At 36.7% G+C, this 20,000-nt stretch overlaps 2 protein-coding genes across 2 annotated transcripts in view; one reads left to right on the top strand and one right to left on the bottom strand.

Annotated features, from left to right (window-relative positions):
- The window catches only part of LOC119584206, a 7,302-nt gene extending 967 nt beyond the window's left edge, over positions 1–6,335 (top strand). Inside the window, exons 2-6 of the mRNA XM_037932718.1 lie at positions 990–1,407; positions 1,996–2,125; positions 2,686–2,887; positions 5,584–5,681; positions 5,976–6,335. Of these exons, the coding sequence (XP_037788646.1) occupies positions 1,182–1,407; positions 1,996–2,125; positions 2,686–2,887; positions 5,584–5,681; positions 5,976–6,318 (999 nt within the window). The 5' untranslated portion in view covers positions 990–1,181 and the 3' untranslated portion in view covers positions 6,319–6,335. The remainder of the gene's footprint in view (positions 1–989; positions 1,408–1,995; positions 2,126–2,685; positions 2,888–5,583; positions 5,682–5,975) is intronic.
- Positions 6,336–8,539: 2,204 nt separating this feature from the next.
- LOC119584207 (myotrophin-like) lies at positions 8,540–16,479 on the bottom strand. Its single transcript, XM_037932719.1, has 4 exons — positions 16,311–16,479; positions 15,312–15,425; positions 12,246–12,329; positions 8,540–11,980 (listed from the first exon to the last, which is right to left on the bottom strand). The coding sequence occupies exons 1-4, from the start codon at positions 16,374–16,376 to the stop codon at positions 11,894–11,896; spliced, it is 351 nt and encodes a 116-aa protein (XP_037788647.1). The 5' UTR covers positions 16,377–16,479; the 3' UTR covers positions 8,540–11,893.
- Positions 16,480–20,000: the final 3,521 nt, after the last annotated feature.

The raw sequence follows: 20,000 nt of genomic DNA on the forward strand, positions 1-20,000 counted from the left end.
GTATATGTATATGTATATGTATATATATATGTATATGTATATATGTATATGTATATATGTATATATGTATATATGTATATATGTATATATATATATATATATATATATATCCCTGGATCCCTGTGGCTTTAATAAAATACCAGTGCTTTTCAATGAATGGCATCTTATGGCCTGTCAAATCTCCTGGTGGCAAAACGCACTTGCGCAGAAGGTTATTGTACAGAATAGTGTAAATAATTACCAAAACACGTAAAAGAAGTATAATAGAGGATTAAAACAAATATGACACATAACTCTTACTGCAACCTTTCAAGTAGTCCATGTTTTATTACATGGTGAATGATAATTTTGTAATTACCAGTATGTTTTTTGCATGTATGTAATATATTCTTTTAGTTCAAGGCAACCACTTCAAACACTTTTTTTTACTGTAATCCTGATTGTCATACACAGAAAATTTTCCGGAAAAAATCACCCTGAATCAACACAACACTGATAATAAAATATTTTCCACTATGCTTGTCAAGTAATACAGTCTCCTGGTGCTGTCAAAAATCCTGGTCGATAAAACGCGCTCGCACAGAAAAACTTCATAGTAGAATCGTAAATTAATAAGTATTTAAAAATCAGCATATGCAAGATGAGTGAAAAATGAGCAGTCCTCTCTGATCTCTTATGTATAGCACCTTTCAGAGGCATTTGCACAAATATTGCTATAGAAGAACTTTGTCTGGGTTTGTATTGTTCTGTCATTTCATAAAGGTTTTATTGCCTAACTCAGCCAACTACATATTGTCCCCATTACATATAAAATCTGTAAGAATTAAGAATTAACCAAAATTTCTGCAAAATAAAGATAGTGCTTAATGTGCTGATCAGATGTAGAAAAACTAATACTGCCCATAATTTGATTTTTCTAGAGCAGAACTAAAGGAAGAACTAAAAAAGATTTAAAATAGACATTCCTAATGTGGTTTTGTTATTTTCAGGTGTTGACCTTCCTCAAACACAAAAGTGCTGCATTTAAAGACACATGCAGAACTTCCTACAAATAACAAAAATAATAGAAGTAATAGAAATAAAAAAGGAGAGGGCCAAGGAGAAAGACATTAGAAAAGAATAAACAAGAGGAGGAACTCAAACTTGTTTCATGCTTTATCGAAAAGCAATACATTGACACCATGTCCAGTAGCTCGGATTCTGAAGATGACGAGAGATTCAGAGCTATATGTGATCCGACATTATCAGTTAATTATGGCAAAAATACGAGCCTGGGAGATTTGGGCGTGGGAGATCAGCCTCAAGGAAAGGAAGAGAAATTGGAAATTGAGGATGATCGGCCCTCTTTTCTTCTGTTAAAGAGAATCCAGAGATGTACAGCTGTCGATGGAGCTCAAATAGTGAGAGGTAACTTTCATCTGGTTTGCATTTTCTTTTAAACATACAATAATTGTTCTGTATATTCTGTGTTATTAGTAGCAGTGGGTAGAGCCCACAAATTACCCAAATGAATGCCAAAATGACCTCGTATAAAGGTTGAATAAAAGAAAAGACTGAAGGTACCTTACAATGAAATAAACGAAAGGCAGTCTGGTAATATTCACTTCTGTGAATCTTGTGAATGGTACCATAACCTAATGCCAGACATGGAAATATAAAAGCTTGGAAATATTTAATGTCACTAATGAACATTTTAAAGCTGAAATACATTCATTTCAGTTAATTATGATGCAAATCAGGTTTATTATTAATTTTTTTTTTTCGTCTTTACAAAGATCAACAAGTGAACCCACTCACAGTAGTTGCAGAAGGATCACAAACATCACAGAAAATCATTCTTACCAATTTCATAGTTAGATTAAGTTCACTTTGGATCATTATAAAAGCTTTGTGAAATGGAATTCAGTTTAAATCGAAAAAAAAAAAAAAATCTCTGTATGTCTTAGTCTGCATGTATGATTAATCTTCATATTCTTTTTTTCTTTTGGGGATCAGGACATGGGTTAAGAGCTTGTGAGAGAGTGAGATGTCCCTCAAATGCCACGAGCAACAGGAAGGGAGAAGCGGATCTTCCGTCGTCAATATCCAAATATTTAGCCAAACAACTTACGGGAATTCTAGAGAAGTGAGATGTCTTTTCTGTGTTAAAACACCAGTTTTATGTTGATATTTGTATCCCACTATTATTATTATTATTATTATTACTACTACTACTACTACTACTACTACTACTACTACTACTACTACTACTACTACTACTACTACTACTACTACTACTACTACTACTACTACTACTACTACTACCTACTACTACTACCTACTACTACTACCTACTACTACTACCTACTACTACTACCTACTACTACTACTACTACTACTACCTACTACTACTACTACTACTACTACTACTACTACTACTATTATTATTATTTTTTTAAAATTTATTTATGTATATTCATTATATATATATATATATATATATATATATATATATATATATATATATATATATATATATATATATATATATTTTTTTTTTTTTTTTTTTTTTTTTTTTTTTTTTTTTTTTTTTTTTTTTATTTTTATTATATTATATTATTATTATTATTATTATTATTATTATTATTATTATATACTGGCTATTATTTTGTAGGTGCTGATATGTTTCTTTGCTGTCTTTTGCAGGAATGTTGCAGTATCTGCAGGTGATGTTACTACCAGTGAATTAAGTATTAAGCCACAAAATCAAAATGAACGTTCTTTTCAGTTTGTAAAAGATATTAGAATTGAAAATTCCTCACAAGCCTCTGAAAATGCTCCTGAGACTAGCAGTACAAACAAGAATAGGAAATCCATGAAATACCAGTGCAAAACTCCTTATGATGAGGTCAGTTTGTAGTTCCATGTTCATTATTTTTGCATTAAAAATGATTAAGCATTGGTTACTTTCTGATTACACACATGTATGCTCAAATGCACACATGCTTACAAACATAGGCGCATGTACACGCACACACGTACTCACTCACGCACGCACGCACGCACGCACGCACGCACGCACGCACGCACTCACTCACTCACTCACTCACTCACTCACTCACTCACTCACTCACTCACTCACTCACACACACACACACACACACACACACACACACACACACACACACAATCTTCAATTTCCTGCAGGATAATTCAAAGTACAAATTGAAGAGGTCAGGTGACATTGCAGAACCTTGTCGGACACCTTCGCGGAACCAGTTAGTTGTTCCATTGGATATGCGGACTGCTGCAAGATGGTCTTTGAAGATTGATTGACTTAGTCTCGTATCTCGTAAGTGCTGTGCGTTATCGAAATCTTTGAAAGCCAGGTAGATGTTTTGTAGGTGTTAGGTGGTTCTCTCGAAAAGTATTCTCATACAAAGATAGCATTTCCGTACCTTTATCCTTCATAAACCCAAACTGGATCTCTGGTATTTCGGGTAGGAGTTGTCTTCAGATTCTCTGCAAAATGATTTTCAGTAAAATTTTAAGAACATGCAACATTAGATTGATTGTGCCGATATTGTGAGCACTCAAGTGTTCCTGGAACCTTCGGTAGAGTATTGAATACTAATTTTATCATTGCTTTAGATAATTTGCCTGTTTCATAGATATCATTTAGGAAGTTCCAGAGGAGATCAATACCTTTCTCTCCTAAGACTGAGCATTTCATTGTATACACCGTCAGGCCTTGCAGCTTTCCCAGATTTCATTTGCTGTAGGAACCAACACATTTCTGACTTCAGAATTGGTGGACCAGATGTGATAGCTTCCAGGACTAGATCTTTTTGGTGGCTCTTGTTCATCGTCAATAGTTCTCTTCCCAATGAGCACTGACATCCTCGGTCTCATGGAGAATGCGTCCGTCTGCTGCCTTGATGCAACTTTAGGAGGAAAAAGATTGTTTACCAGTGATCTCTCTTATCCTTTAGAACTTCTCTTTGGGATTACACCAGAGATTCTGAACTTCATCACATTTCTTCTGCAGTCACTTTTCTTTAGCTTTCTTAACATTCTTTTTTTGTGAAGATTGTTTACTAGTTCCTGTTGCATGGTGTTCTGTTTTGAAACTTGCCGTTTTTGTAGCAGGTCTTTGAGTTCTGGGCGGAACCAGCTTGATGAGGGCTTCTTTTTTTCTTTTATTGGAATTGTTTAGCAAGTGCTGCTTGGATGTATTCTCAATGAAAATGCCAAAATGTAGATATTGAAAAAATTCTTGTTTAAAGTTTTCTTGCATCTCTTGATTAGTCTGTATTGTACTGAGTTCAAAATTGAGGTCAGTCTTACCTTTCATTAATTTTTTGGGGGAGAAATCAAAATTTTATTATCACTGGATTGTGGTCAGAATTTATGTCTGCACTATTTATAATAGTCAGTTTGGTTTCTGGCTCTGTCACTCGGATCAATCCATGTATATCATCGTCTGGTGTGTATATTAAATTCAGGTATTTATGACCAGATTTTTCTCTTTACACTAGTCTATAAGTTTATCCCTATCCTCCCATCTCTTTCTGACCCAACTTTAGGACTAACTCAATGCCGCCGGGAAAGTGGTGTGTTTATTTATTTTATTTTATTTTTTTATTTTTGTGTGTGTGTGTGTGTGTGTGTGTGTGTGTGTGTGTGTGTGTGTGTGTGTGTGTGTGTGTGTGTGTGTGTGTGTGTGTGTGTGTGAAATAGCTCTGCACATAGATGGCTCTGTTAGTGCTCTGCCACAAAGGAGTCAATTAATAGACCTTGTGACCTTACTTGATTTCACCTTATCTCGAATTTTTTTTTTTTTTTACTAATGCTATGAGTATTGATGGTATTTTTATTAAAGGCATTATAATTACTATAATGTTATAAACATTAGTGACAGGAAAATAAGATAACTTAAATTATTTTTGTAAATCAAGGAAAAAGGTGAAAGGGCAAGACAAGCAGTACTCATAACTGGCTCATTGGTGACTTAGTACAAGTGTAGCCATCTAAGTGTAAAAACAGTTAATAAAGTAAACTCACAGTGCGCATGGCATGTACGTACATGCCATGCCCGTCGTCACTGAACCAACAGGACGTATTCACTTGATCTCGAACAGCAAAGCATAGAAGTGCTGATGAGGGAGGTGTGATCCTCCCTGGTGGCCATTAAGTCAACTTGTAAGTCTCCTCATGACTCTCTTCAACCTAGTATTAACTGGTGGTCTTTTATTTATTGTTGCCTTATGTTCGCAACAAATGCAGCATTATATACATTTCTTTTATGTTTTCAGTAAATTCAGCTTTTGTTTTGTTTTACATTTTACATTTTTTACTTGTAAAAGGATGTTTCTAGTTAGTGTTTAGAGGAAACCGATAATGAAATATGTGGTATATCGTCCATCTGAGAATTTGTTAAAATGATTACCATTGTTTCATAAATTCCGTTACCAGGAATTTTAATAATCACATGCAGGTGTGTACCCATATATGCACGATCGCAGAGGGGTTAGGCTATACTTACTATTAATAATCTAGTTGTAAGAAATAAGCAAGAGATGTTCATATATACTTATTTTCCAGAAACAAATTGCCGCCCAGTGTCAGTCGGTGGCAGTGACTCCCGAGTGGATCCTCAGCAGAAGGGGTGATTACCCTTGGCCACATCCCAAAAATATAAGGCGAGGACTGTTACCTTGACGTGACACTTGGGCTTGTTGCCTAGAGTACATGTGGAATGCGTTTCATGAAATGCGTTTCAGCTTGTGAGAAGTTTTAGATTTAGGGTTTATGAAGTGTATTTATATTGATTTTTTTTTTCTTTCTGTAATGTGAAGGCAAAGGATAGGGCAAATAGGAAAGTATTTATTGATTTTGAAATGTTTATAGACTTTGTTTATCAGACTTTGACTTGCATTCAGTGGCAGACAAAAAGAAAATATATGAATTTTGATTATTTTCCATCTTTGTTCCAGATATTTAGAAAAATATCAGATAAAGGAAAGGAGAGCCAATGGCGTTATTGTGGCGGTTCCAGTGGATGAAGCTGCAAGGAGTACGAATGAGTGCTGTAATGGTAACAGCACAACACTCAATGCATTAGAGCCACAGAAAAAACAAATCCGAGAAGCAATTCCTGGGAATGAAAGAAATGGCTCAACAGAAGATAAGGGAGGACTGAAAAGTACACCGAATAGCATACTTACAAATGGTGAGAACGACAACACAAAGAAAAGGAAACAAGGTAGAAAGAGGGGAAAGAAAAGTAAGAGTATGAAAAAAACAAATGAGTGCAAGAGCCAACTTGAGGAACAATAAATTTGGTTGAAATATTATTTGTTGGTTTTATTGTGAACCTTTTTTTTTTTCTCTCTTGCAAATCCTGGCAGAGATGAAGTAAAAGTTCAATTCAGAATGTCATATAGACATTTATATGAAATTTGTTAGAAAGAAGTATGCAAAATGTAGGGTAAAAGAAGTGTAAAGAATTAGAAAGTAATGAATTAGAAAGTCCCTCTGGTTTTCCAAAGGTTATTTATTAGATGATAAAAATGTCTTGAGAACAAACCAGGCACCTTGTGCTAAACTAACTGGCAAATTGTGCTGACACATAAATCAGTGCTTTGTGCAAATAGAGTACAGAACCAAAAATTATAGCAAAAGGTTAATAAAATATCACTTACCAATTTCTGCATCATATTCAGCTAATTTACAAGTATATTTCCTTATATGCAAGCCATAATCTATTTGATATAAAATGCTATAATAGGTGATATGAGGAAGAGTGCATAATTTCAGATTGAGGTTTCCAAAAATCACATGAGGAAGTAAGTATAAAATAAAAAATGAAAGAAAACATGTATAGCATAAATACATTATTAATTACTAAAATATATAATGAACCAAAACAGATAAACCACAAAAAGAAAGAAAAAAAGGGGGTGGTTTGGACTGCACATTCTTGAATAAAAGCTTAATGTAAGGCAAAGTGATACAAGTTCCAGACTGTGGTTGCCTACCACTTCCGCCACTTTGACATAGAGAGTAAAACAATATGTTTTCTCTGGATATGTTCAATGAAGCCTCTAAATTGGGGTATAACAGCTTAGATTGAGCAGACTGTGTATGTGTATACATATTATATATATAAAATTTGGCACTAATATCTAATTAGATAAAGTTTACTAAGTATCTGTGGAGATTAACTGGATAAAATATACTAGTATTTATTAACATATACCTGTCTACCTGTCTCTCTCTCCCTCTAAAAGTATAAAATGCCTTTTTGTCTAGAGCAGATTGTTGATTGACAGCAAGATGTAGACGCAAACGTAACCTATATCAAATCTTTTATAACTGAAAGCCTTGTATTGACATTATAAACATTTACAAATTTGTTATACCCACTGATGATTGCACATGAGATTTTGGAAAGGCTAAAGTGGTCCAAGATGTCTAATCCTTATTGCTATATCACTGTTATAGCAATACAATACTACAAAGTGGATTGTGTTGCTGGCATTTTATTTTGCTTCCCACATCCCTTGGTGCTGTTACATGTGTCTGTGTGCTCAGGGATAAAGAAAGTAAGGAATACTTCAGTCACACAGAAAGAAAGGGCTCAGGGAGTTCAGGGAGCATGAGATTGGGTATCCAGGAAATCCTGACAGGTGGTGCTGTGGCATGACATAATTTGGCACAAAAGTTTTTCATCAGAAAGAATTTGTCTCTGTACATCACAGTGTGTGTATATATATATATATTATATATATATATATATATATATATATATATATATATATATATATATATATATATATATATATATATATAAGAAAAACACACAATATAAAAACTAGTTTTTGTATTGTGGGTTTTTCTTCACAATAGCAGCACAGAAGTGTCCCCCCCCACACACACACAAATACACACACACACACACACATACACATACAAACACACAAACACACAAACACACACACACACACACACACACACACACACACACACACACACACACACACACACACACACACACACACACACACACACACACACACACACACACACACACAAAATTATACACATCAATGTCTGTGTTCATAGTACTTTGCTTGTATGCATGTATGTAAATATGTGTTTGTGTGTATAGAGTACAGAATATGCTTCTGTATTATGTATGTATGTAGGTATGGACAAAATCTTGGACTCACTGTGCACTTTTATACATAAACTACTGGTGGGGGACCATCAGAGGGTTAAAACGATAACAGAACGTACATAACTACTTTTATCCCAAGTAATATCTATGTATTTTCTAAGCATACTTAATATTTCTGAACTGTTTGGCAAACATTCTAAGGTTTTGAAAATATAATCTAATGAAAAAAATGAAGAAACTATAAGGGTAAAATTTAGCTAAGTAACAGATATTAAATAAAATACACAAAATAAATGCTACTAAATGCTACTTCTAAACACTGCTAAAGGAGTTGTGTGTAAAAAGAAATAATAACTGGGTAAAAAATAAAATTCTGTGTTGTTATTTAATCAACATTTTAATAAAAATCAAGGGATATTCTTATGAAAAATCTCCAAGAAACTACAATAATAATTGATGACCATAAAAAAAAACACACAGGAGATACAACATACAAAGTCACACCAAATACTTAACAAAAGTCTGTGAGAGTATGGAAGGCATAGGCAAAGACACTCAAGGGCCAGATTCTGGAACAACACTTAGCAGTAATTTGATGCCTATGAGGCTGGTCTATTTGTGATGCCACAGCCCTTATGAGTTTCCTTACAAAATATTGTCCTTTAGGCAACCAGTTTTTCGAAGATTAACAAATGATCATCTTAGATATTACTAGCAATTAAAAAAAGTTCTGGTGAACATGCAAATGGGTAATAGATATTATACAAGATAGTATTTTATTAAGACTTAATATCAAATACATCAATGGTATAATTTATTGTCATTATAATTGTTCTGAATCAAATTTCAATCTTACGTCTACAGAAACCATTAGTAATTGTCTTTTGTCACATGTAAAATCTTTGTCATTTACTGAAACAGTACAAATACAGTGAAAAATACTATAATATGCCTTTCCTGTAACTTAGTACAAGACCATGTTTTGAAATAAATTTTCAACACAATTTGGGCCCTAAATACTGGTCATACATGTCTGCCATAGTCACAATGTCTCCTACGTGAAAAGTAGAAGGCTTACCAAGTTGCTTAATCCCAAGATTCTGCAAGATCATGATTGCAGTACATGGTCAAGTTGGAAGATTACCTTACAGATAAACATTACTGAAGCTACAAAACAGTATCTCATCAAAGCAACTGCTCTGTAATCTCAAAATAAATAGCATAGGATACTACACTGAAAACATGTAGTCCTACTTTGGGTTTCTTTAGATAGTAGAATTCACAGCTTCAGACCATTTGGATCAGCTGATGTTTGAAGATTCTAATACTAGTATAAAAATCAAAGAAGGTGTGGAAACTAAGGCTGCCATTACCATTCAAAGACAAAAGGCAAACATTTTTAAACAGGACAATACAGTACAGAATGTATGTAAAAGAGAGAAAGAAGAAGAAGAAGAAAAAAAAAGGTAAGCAGTGTCTTTTACCATTATGATGCCTATTGTGCAGGAAAAAGTTTAAAGGGAGAAATGTATCTTCTAATTTGTATGATGGTTGCATATGCATGTGTGTGTCTCTCAATCTGTCCCTGCAAGTGTGCCATACATGAGCAAGTTTGTTGCTTTATTATTATTATTTTTAAGGCTTTCTAATACATTTAACTGAAGGCATCACAACAGGGTCAGGGTAAGAAGTTGTGTTTTCCTCCAATGTAGGAGCGAGTCTCTGGACTAGAGTAAGCTACTTAGCCACTCCATTACTGTATCAGGATAGGAAAATATATGTATGTTTTATATAACCTTTTTTTTTCTTATTTTTTAGTACTTTTTTCTTGTTTCTAAAAGCCTTATACAAGCTTATCAGAAACCTGCGTTGCATGAAGAGCAGAGAGTCTGAACTGGAGTGTAAAAAGTTGACAAAAGATGTGTTCTGCCTTACAGATACTCTAGCAAGTATGGAAAGATTCTCACATGCTGGTACACAAGAAGGATTAAAGAGGCATAAATAGATTTTTAGATCTAAACAAGCATTTCCAATTGTTTATGTGTTCCCTCACATCACAACAGAGCAGTAATAACGGAGGTATGTACAAATATAAATGTTTAGTGCATTTATCACAGCTGAGATAGGCCATACTAGGATAATAGTTTTTACTGTTACTGCAAGCTTGAGACATAAGATGGGTTTTAAGAGTTATTATAAAGCATAGTCTACTTTCATGCAAAGCTCCATCTCCTGCAGCAATATATATATTTTTTATCATGCATGGTACAGCAGAAGAAAAGGCGATCTGATTCAACCAGTAGCTGTGGACACTATATAATGTACCACAAATAAGTCCCTTCCTTTAGTTCACATATAGTATCTGACTACTTGCTTTTCAAATCTCATGTGACAAATGATTGAAGACAATAAACAACACAATCCTTACTTCATACTTTGATCTATTAATGCCAATCTCCTAATCTCAAGAGGAAAGTATAATGCATTTGCATCATATATATTCTTTGACTGTTAATAATATCCACGAATACACATTCTCTGTCTTGTACAAAATAAAAGCTGTGCCATTTAAAACATTAAAAATCTTAATTGAAGTTACAAGAAAAGAAAAGAAAAGAAGAAGAAAAAATACATCCAAAATATCTGGATGCTGCTTGACTAATCATGCAAATGATTACAAATATAAGGCTACTGAATCAACCCGTCCTCTTTTTCTAATGAAAAGTTGAAACCACTGATCCACTACTTTACACATGAATTTTAAAAACAAGCAGATTCTCCTCCCATAAATGACACACAAGGTAAAAACTAGTAAATTTTGGTGGAAGTTCAGCAAAAGAGGACAACATCTCAGGCACCAATCAAACCTATTATCTGAATCCTGAGCCTCAGAAATGACTTCATTACCATCAAAACCCAGTAGAGACACAAAATCTAGGCTGAAACTTCTCCAGCATGAAGGTTATAATTCCTTTGCTTCTTCGAACAAAAAGATAATTAAAACTTTCAGTTGTATACATGATGGAAAACAATTAACCTATGTGTGGGTTATAGACCTTGCCCTAATGTGTCAACGGACTGGTGTTGAGAATATGTATCTTTAATTTGTTTTTTTCACAGCTGGACGGCAGTACCATCATCCCAACACCTGAATATTTCCCCTTAGTCTCGGGTGCATGAATGCCACCACCACCTTGGGATGTTCCAGGCTGGGATATTTTTTGTTTTCCTTCTCGAGAGACTTGGGAATTGGGGGGAGGTTTTGGAATTATATACTGATAAGATATACATTTTTTTTTCTTTTCAAAATCAATGCTTCATTAATAACATCAACCCTTACACTAGTAGTTAAACTTGATATTACTTCTTGGACTTATACTTGCACATACCTTCGTTCTAAACCTTTCTCAGTGTGAATATAAATGAACAAAAACGATGAGAATGATAAAAATATAAATAATAATATTATCATTAAAAAATATTCTAATCTAATGTTTAGATCATTACCTTGAGCTGTGAGGATCTAACTGCAAACGTCCACATTAAACAAAGACTCAAAGATCACCATTCTCACAGCCAATGACTGACAATTCTTGATAGGCCTATACACAATACACACAGGACTTCTCTTACTAATAATGCCTCTATGACAAAAATACAAGCCATTTGGTTGGTTAACTTCCTACACACTTCCGGCTCTCGCACCCTCGGAAACTTATTGGTTGGCTAAGCTTATCTGAGCAGGGCTTTAATCTCGTCCTTTTCAGCTGCATCCAAGTAACTTGTGCCGTCTGGTGCTGTGCCTGTCTTACTTGCCCCCTGCGAGAGTAGATAATCAAAGTCGTAGAATCAAATTTGCTGAAATTACCATACCTACCATAGGGTAAAATGGCTCAAACTAACATGCAAGATAAATCTTATAAGGTTTCTTAATTAATATATTTCCTGCATTTGTAATACGAAGTACACATATATAACAGTACCATAACAATATGGAAAACTAACTAAAACTACTATACTTTGGATTACCTCCTTTGTCACTTCAAAAACCAGTTTTACGGCCAAGGAAAACAAAACAACATACCGCTTCAAGGAGGATTTTGACGCACTGCGTGTGTCCTTCCCAGATAGCTGCTAAAAGTGCGCTGATACCATGTTTATCTGTTGACTATTAGAAATGCATATTAGTATATCCTTCTAAAAAGCACATGAAAGGAGATAACTACATAAATAAATAAATGAAATTGAGCAAATCATCAAATTGAGAAACAATGTATACTTGTGTTGCAAATTCAAATCCCTGTATAACTACAGCTTCTGCATTCAAGGTATTACTGTCTAACTTTGAAGATTTTTTGAAAGATACAAAATAAAAAAAAAATTGTTTTTTTCTATAACACCTAGCAAGTAATTGGTGAATTTTCATAAGAAAATATGCAAAAATCAACATGCAATGAGTGATTTACTGACCCCTTGCACTTCCTAGATAGATAATACATCTATCTGGGAAGTGTGCACATACATATATTACTCTTGGACATTATATATTAGGTATCTTGAAGGGCTAAATAAGCTAAATAATGGGGAGTTTCAAGAAGTGCCAGGACAGTCACATGTGCATATCTTAAAACTCATAAGGTAACTGTTTTGGTTTTAAGTAAGCCACAACTTGGTATATAACATCTCACTATAGCTGTGGACAACTTCTAAAACCAATCCCCTAAACCTGCTTAAGTTTCAGGGACCCAGTAAACAGAGATTAGACTGATATTCACTCACTCACTCGCTCTCTCTCATGCACACAAATGAGAGAGAGAGAGAGAGAGAGAGAGAGAGAGGAGGGGAGAGAGGGGGGAGAGGGAGGGAAAGAGAGAGAGAAGGGGAGAGAGGGGAGAGAGAGGAGAGAGAGAGAGAGAGAGGGGGAGGGAGAAGGGGGAGGGGAGAGAAGGGGGGGAGAGAGAGGAGAGGGGAAGAAAGGAGAAGGGAGAGAGGGGAGAGGGGGAGAGAAAAGGGAAGATGAGAAGGAGAGAGAGGAGGGGAAAGGGGGAGGGAGAGAGAGAGGGGGAAAAAAGAGAGAGAGAGAGAAAGGGGGGGGAGAGGGGGAAGAGAAGGAGAGAGAGGAGGAGGAGAGAAGAGAGAAGAGAAGGAAGAGAGAGAAGAGAAAGGAAGAAGAGAGAGAGAAGAGGAAGAGAGAGAGAAGGAAAAGGGGGAGAGAGAGAGAGAGAGAGAAGGGGGGGGAGGGGGAGAGGAGAGGGGAAGAGAGAGAGAGAGAGAGGAGAAAAAGAGAGAGAGAAAGGAGAGAGAGAAAAGGGGAGGAAAAGGGGGAGAGAGAGAGAGAGGGAGGGGGGAGAGAGAGAGGAAGAGAGGAAGAGAAGAGAAAGAAGGGAGAGGGAGAGGGGGAGGAGAGAAGGGAGAGGAGGGGAGGGGAGGAGGGAGAGAGAGAGAGAGAGAAGAGGGGAGAGGAGAGAGAGGAGAAGGAGAGAAGGAGAGAGAGAGAAGGGAGGGGAGGAGGGGAGGAGAGGAGGGGAGAAGGAAGAGAGAGAGGAAAAGGGAGGAAGAGGGGAAAGAGAAGGGGAAAAGGGGAGAGAGAGGAAAAGGAGAGGGGGGGGGGGGAGAGAGAGAGAAAAGGGAAAGGGGGAAAAGAGAGAAGAGGGGGAGAGAGAGAGAAGCAGAGAGAGAGAAGAAGGCCAAGAGAGGAGAGGAGAAAGGAGAGAGAGAGAGGAGAGAGAGAGGGGAAGAAAGGAGGGAAGAGAGGAGAGAAGGGAGAGGGAGAGAAAAGAGAGAAGGGGGGAGGGAGGAGAGAAGGGGAGAGGGGGGAGGAAGGGGGGGGGAGGGGAAGAGAAGGAGAGGGAGAGAGAAGAAAAGGGGAGGGAAAGACAGGAGGAGAGAGGAGAGAAGGAGAGGGAAGGAGAGAAGGGGGGGAAGAAGAGAAGAGAAGAGAAGGGGGAGAAGGAGAGAGAGAGAAGAGAGGGAAAAGAAAGGGGAGGGAGAGAGAGAGAGAGAGAAAAGGAGGAGAAGAGAGGGGGGGGGGGGGGGGGGGGGGGGGGGGGGGGGAGAGAGGAGAGAGAGAGGAAAAAAAGAAAAGAGAGAGAGAGGAGAGAAAAAGGGGAGGGGGGGGGGGGAAAAAAAAAAAAAAAGGGGAGAGAGGGGGGGGGGGGGGGGGGGGGGGGGGGGGGGAAAAAAAAAAAAAAAAAAAAAAAAAGAGAGAGAGAGGGGAAAAAGGAAAAAGAAAGGGGAGAGAGGAAGAGAGAGAGAGAAAAGAGAGAGAGAAGAAGAGAGGAGGAGAGAGAGAGAGGAAGAGAGAGAGAGAGAAGGAGAGAGAGAGAGAGGAGAGAGAGAGAGAGAGAGAGAGAGAGAAGAAAAGGGGAGAAAGAGGGGAAGGGGAAAAGAGGAAGGGAAAGAGAGAGAAGAGAAAGAGGAGAAAGAGAGAGAGAAAGAAAAAAAAGAGAAAGAGAGAGAATGAACGTATCATAATGAAAATGTAGAAAGGGAATGAGAAGAACATCTTCACATAAAAGAGATGTATCTGACCTGTTTGATTATCTTTTTTAAAAAATACATGTTTTTTATTTTATATCAACATAAATAATACGTAAAATTTTTCAAGACTTGTTACCATCAGGCCCTGTGCTTGGGGTTTTGGGAAAGACCAACACACTCCACCAAATACTCTATAAGCAGGAAAAGGGCTGAGGACCTGTCGTTCCCAACCCTTTAAGCTCGAAGCCCCATTTCTCAACCTTTTGAATCATCTGCAAACCCAGAATGTCCCATGTCTCAAAAATTTTTCCCCCTTCGAATTTTTGCTTAGCAAAGATGAAACCCCCCAGCATAATATCTGCAAGAGTGAGTGGCAAAACTTCCCTAGATTTTCGAAAATGGGAACCAGGCCCAAACTTGCCTTAAGAAAATACACGGGGAGTGGTCGTTGGGAATTTTTTCGAAGCATAAAAAAATGGCATATGATGACACTTTTGTTTGGGCCCAAGACTAGTTATCCGTCACAGGTTACGGCAAGTATCAGGCAGCCTAGGACAGAACGCGGCCTAGAGAAATACAAAGAGAGTCCCGGAAATACAAAAAAAAAAAAAAAAGATTTCCCTTTTGAAACCTGGCTCCTTCCCGACCTCTCATTCTCAGAATCACTCACATCTACGTTGGCTCCCTTGTCAAGGAGGTATTTGATAACGTCGAGCTGGCCGTAGTCGGAGGCCAGGCAAAGGGGTGGCCGGCCCTCGATTGCCAGGTTCACATCGGCTCCCTGCTGTTTAGAAAAAAATGTTAGTAACTATTTCCAAGCACCCCAAAAGGGCCCCCCAAGCTTATTCAGCGCAGCTTTAAATGAGATGATGCTGGAAATCAATGAGCAATTGTATTATAAGATATATTTGCCCATCACATAAAAAAAAAAAAAAAAAATTTTACATTACATTACAAATCTAACATCTTACTAAGTTCCTCCCTATTTCTTCTAAGATAATAAGACTGAACTGTTCAATTTCCATTAATCACACTCTACGTAACTTCTGTTTGATGAAAATAAAGAGAAATTTGTGCACAATTACTAAAAAGCAGAATTAACAGAGAACAACAACAGGAGAGGCTTATCCCAGAGAAATACGCTCCATAATAACGTTAAAACTCATAAAAACTAAAATGATAACTATAATGATAATGACATATGACATAATTATCTCTGGGAAAGAAAAAAAAAGGACCAAAAATTTGCATAAAAACAGAAAAAAAACAATGGAATGATTTTCCAGAATTGATTAGCTGAGGATTTTCCTAAATATTACGACCAATTTGTTGAAGGATGTTGATGGAAGGAAACTTGTGGATTTAGACAAACAAAAACACGAAATAAAAACAGGAAAAATCACATTAAGGGGTTAAATTAAAAAAAAAGAAAAAAAAACATAACTTCCAGATGACAAACACCAAAACCAACGCCACGAAAAAAAAAAAAAACAGAAAAAAAAACAAAAAAACAATAAAAAGCATGACAATCGAAGAGAAAAAAAGGAGAATAAACAAAAAAAAAAGAAAAACAAGCAAGCGAGAACCTCCAAAAAGACTAAGGTTTTGTTTTTGTTTTGATGAAATCCCCTTATTTAAACGCCTTCCCCCGCTCCTCCCGGCGACTTACCTTCTCCACGGCCTCCTTCACCTGGTCCAGGTCGCCGTTCTTGAGTCCCCACACGAATTCGCTCATGGCCGCGGCTTTAGAATTAGAATTTGAAGGAGAAAAATTTGACGCGAGTTTTTTTCTCCTTCGCTCGCTCACACCTGATTGGCCCACAACTCGCGCGCCGATCGCTATGCTCTTCGGAAAAGGGGGCTTTCTTTAATTTGTTTTTAATTTTTTAGGTTGTTTGGTTTTTTTTTTAAGTGTTTTGTTTTTTTTTTTGGTTGTTATGGTGTTATGGGTGTTGTTTTATTTTTTTTTCTTTTGGTTTCGGGTTTTGATGGTGTTCACTTTCGCATATTGTTGGAACGTGACGCTATGGCGCAAGCATTTAAAAGAAAAATATTTATCTTATCGGTGACAGTCTCTGCAATTAATTCCTCTTGCCTTCTCATTATATATAAACTGATAAATTTCCGGCAGACCTTTTGTATATCATAACGCTAACTCCTTTTTTGCAATACATAACGAAGGCTTTTGATAGATTTCATTTATAAATTATTCTAATGTCCGTATGAATAAATAAAGTCTCCTTTTATCTATCTGTACATCTATTTTTTTCTTTTTACCATATATTAAGACCGTATTCTTTTCTTCAATTCTAGTCATCTGTCCCTCCCTCCCCCTCCCCCCTCCCCCACCCGCCATGCCAATCGCCAGATTCTATTTTATTTTATTTCATTTTATTTTATTTTTATTTATTTATTTATTTATTTATTTTAAAGCTCCAACGGGATATCCTGTCAAGCTGCGGCCGAGGCGAACAGAGAGGAAGTTACGTACATCGATCGCAGACGCCTGTGATTTAATGTATATAGTCATATATCCACACTACACACACACAACGACACACACACAACACACGCACACACACACACAACACACACACCACTAATATACACACACACAACACACCACAACACACACACACACACAACACTTAACACACACACAACACAACACACCACACACACACTCACACACACACTCAAACACACACACACACACACACACACACACACACACACACACACACACACACACACACACACACACACACACACACACACACACACACACACACACATATATATATATAATATATATATATATATATATATATATATATATATATATATAATATATATATATACATATATATACATATATAATATATATATATATATATATATATATATATATATATATATATATCATATATATATCAACAACATATATATATATATTATATAGTTATTATGTTGTATTTTAGTATATAGTATGTTGTGTATATATATGTGTGTGTGTGTGTGTGTGTGTGTACACACATATTTATGTGTGTCAAATACAGATGTATAGATTTACAGAGAGGCAAGCAAAGAAGCAGACAGAGAGATTTCGGCGAGCAGAACAGCTGGGTGGAACGCAAAAAGAGGCGGTAACATGAGTCACTCCTTCGCTAATTCATTCACGCCGACGAGAGCTCCGGGTACCCCAATGGCCGAAGAGACAATGATATGTAATCTGATGAGATGATCGGTAAACAAAATTGCCGTGTTTTCCAAGTTAAAAAGGATATTAAAAAAATGGAGATAGCAATGAACTAATGTATGACTAAGTGGCGCAGATTTCTGTCTGGCTCTGCGATCAATAGGGGATGAGACACAATGTAATTTACGTTCACTTCACACGATCAATAAGTCTTCCCTATCATGAGCGATCTATGCTCCGGTTTGGATACATATGTGTCTGTTGATGTGAACCCCCCCCCTTTTTTAGATGGTGTTTTTGAAAAAAAAAAATTCTCGCATGTGTGTTAAATTTATTTCTATTAACACTTTAGCTCTCGGGGTTGCTCAACGTTCATGTATCGTTACCCTAATTCCGCCTTTTGACCACCTCAGTTTTATTCCTCTATTTCCTAGTTTATCTTTCAATATGTGTCTCTTCCATACTTCAATCGACACACACGTATCCATGCAAAAAAACATTATGCAAGTGGGATTTCCGGGGGCCATTCAACGTTCGCGCAACCACAGACAGTTAGGTTTCCCCGTGGAGAAAGCCCAATGGGCCGCTTTGACCTTACGGCGGGAGAGTCTGCGGTGGCGATGGTCTTTTTGCGAGGTCCTGCTCATTCTCCTTGGACTGGACGCGCTGTGATGAGGTAATCCCTGTCTCTGGCGATGAAAGGGAGATTCGAAAAGGGAGTGGGAAATGCAAGGGTGCAATTTGTGCATCTTTGTTATCAAGAGGATTATGGACTACCGAACGCGAGCGTACAAACAAACAAACACACTCACACTCACGTTACACTACCCGCTCACACACACACTCATACTCACGCTAACACACACACACACACACACACACACACACACAACTACTCTCCTCCCCTACCCACACACACACACACACAAACACACACACACACACACACCACACACTCAAACACACACACAACAACACATCACAACACACACACACATATATGTGTGTGTGTTTGTGTGTGTGTGTATAGTTATCTACCTGTCTTTCTCTCTTTCTATCTGTATATCTATCTATCTATCTATCTATCTATTATCTATATGCCTATCTATCTATCTATCTATCTACCTATCTATCTATTATCTATCTATATATATATATATATATATATATATATATATATATATATATATATATATATATATATATTTAGATGTATATATACGTATATATGTGTTTTATCATTGTGAATATACTACACACAAAGGAAACTGTAAGTGAAATGGAAAGAAAGTTAGAAAAGACATCAAAGGAAGAAATGAAAACACAGCTTGCAGAGACGGCAAAGAAAAATGAATTTAAATCACACCTTGGGCAACACGCAAGGAATAGTGCAAATTTGGCTGATGTAAACATGGACATAGTCATCATATTGGGACTTGAAGAAAAGGTTGCAGCAGATGCAATCGAGCGATACAACGAAGACAAGAAATTGATTGTCTATGTTCTCAAGGTCATAAATCCCGAATTCTCGGAGCAGAATATCATAGCCCACAGGAAGTTGGGGAAAGGGGAAAGAAACGCCCTTTAAAGGTGACATTCATGAATAAGGAAAGGGTAACTGAATGTAAATGAAGAAAGCTAAAGTCCTGGCCACACACGAAAAAATATAAGAAAATCTGGATAAGAGAAAATATGACCAAAGATGACAAAGAAATACTTGAGAAAAAGTAAGAGATAAAAAACAAAAACGAACAAAGATCTGAAGGAGAAAAAGATCTTGTTCATTAGGAGGGTGAGAGGCCTACCAAGCAAAACAAGTTTACTGTCGGAATTAAATTGTGGAGAAGACATCATTGCCTTGAAGCAAAGGAATATTTCTATAAAAAAACATATAGGAATAGTTTATACAAGCGTATACGGTTTATGTACGAAGTTACTAGAACAAGATGCAATTATTGAAAGTAATAAACCAAATGTAATATGCATCACTGAATCGAAACTGGATCCCTCCGTGGACGATGTAACATTAGGACTCAGAGACTACAATATTTGGAGAAGAGATGGGGCAAATGGAAACGGAGGGGGGGAGGGGGGGTTAGCAATATTAAGAAGGAAAGGAATTATTATAAAGGAGATAGAGATTCAGCAAGATCCCATAGT

This window comes from Penaeus monodon, chromosome 18 (genome assembly GCF_015228065.2).
Source record: "Penaeus monodon isolate SGIC_2016 chromosome 18, NSTDA_Pmon_1, whole genome shotgun sequence".
NCBI classification, from domain to species: Eukaryota; Metazoa; Arthropoda; class Malacostraca; order Decapoda; family Penaeidae; genus Penaeus; species Penaeus monodon.

Excerpts from the sequence above, each read along its gene's own strand:
- LOC119584207 (XM_037932719.1), bottom strand. The coding sequence starts at position 16,376 with ATGAGCGAATTCGTGTGGGGACTCAAGAACGGCGACCTGGACCAGGTG. Across the intron at positions 15,426-16,310 it reads TGAAGGAGGCCGTGGAGAAG|CAGGGAGCCGATGTGAACCT; the intron begins GTAAGTCGCCGG and ends TTTTCTAAACAG. Across the intron at positions 12,330-15,311 it reads ACAAGGGAGCCAACGTAGAT|TCAACAGATAAACATGGTAT; the intron begins GTGAGTGATTCT and ends CATTTCTAATAG.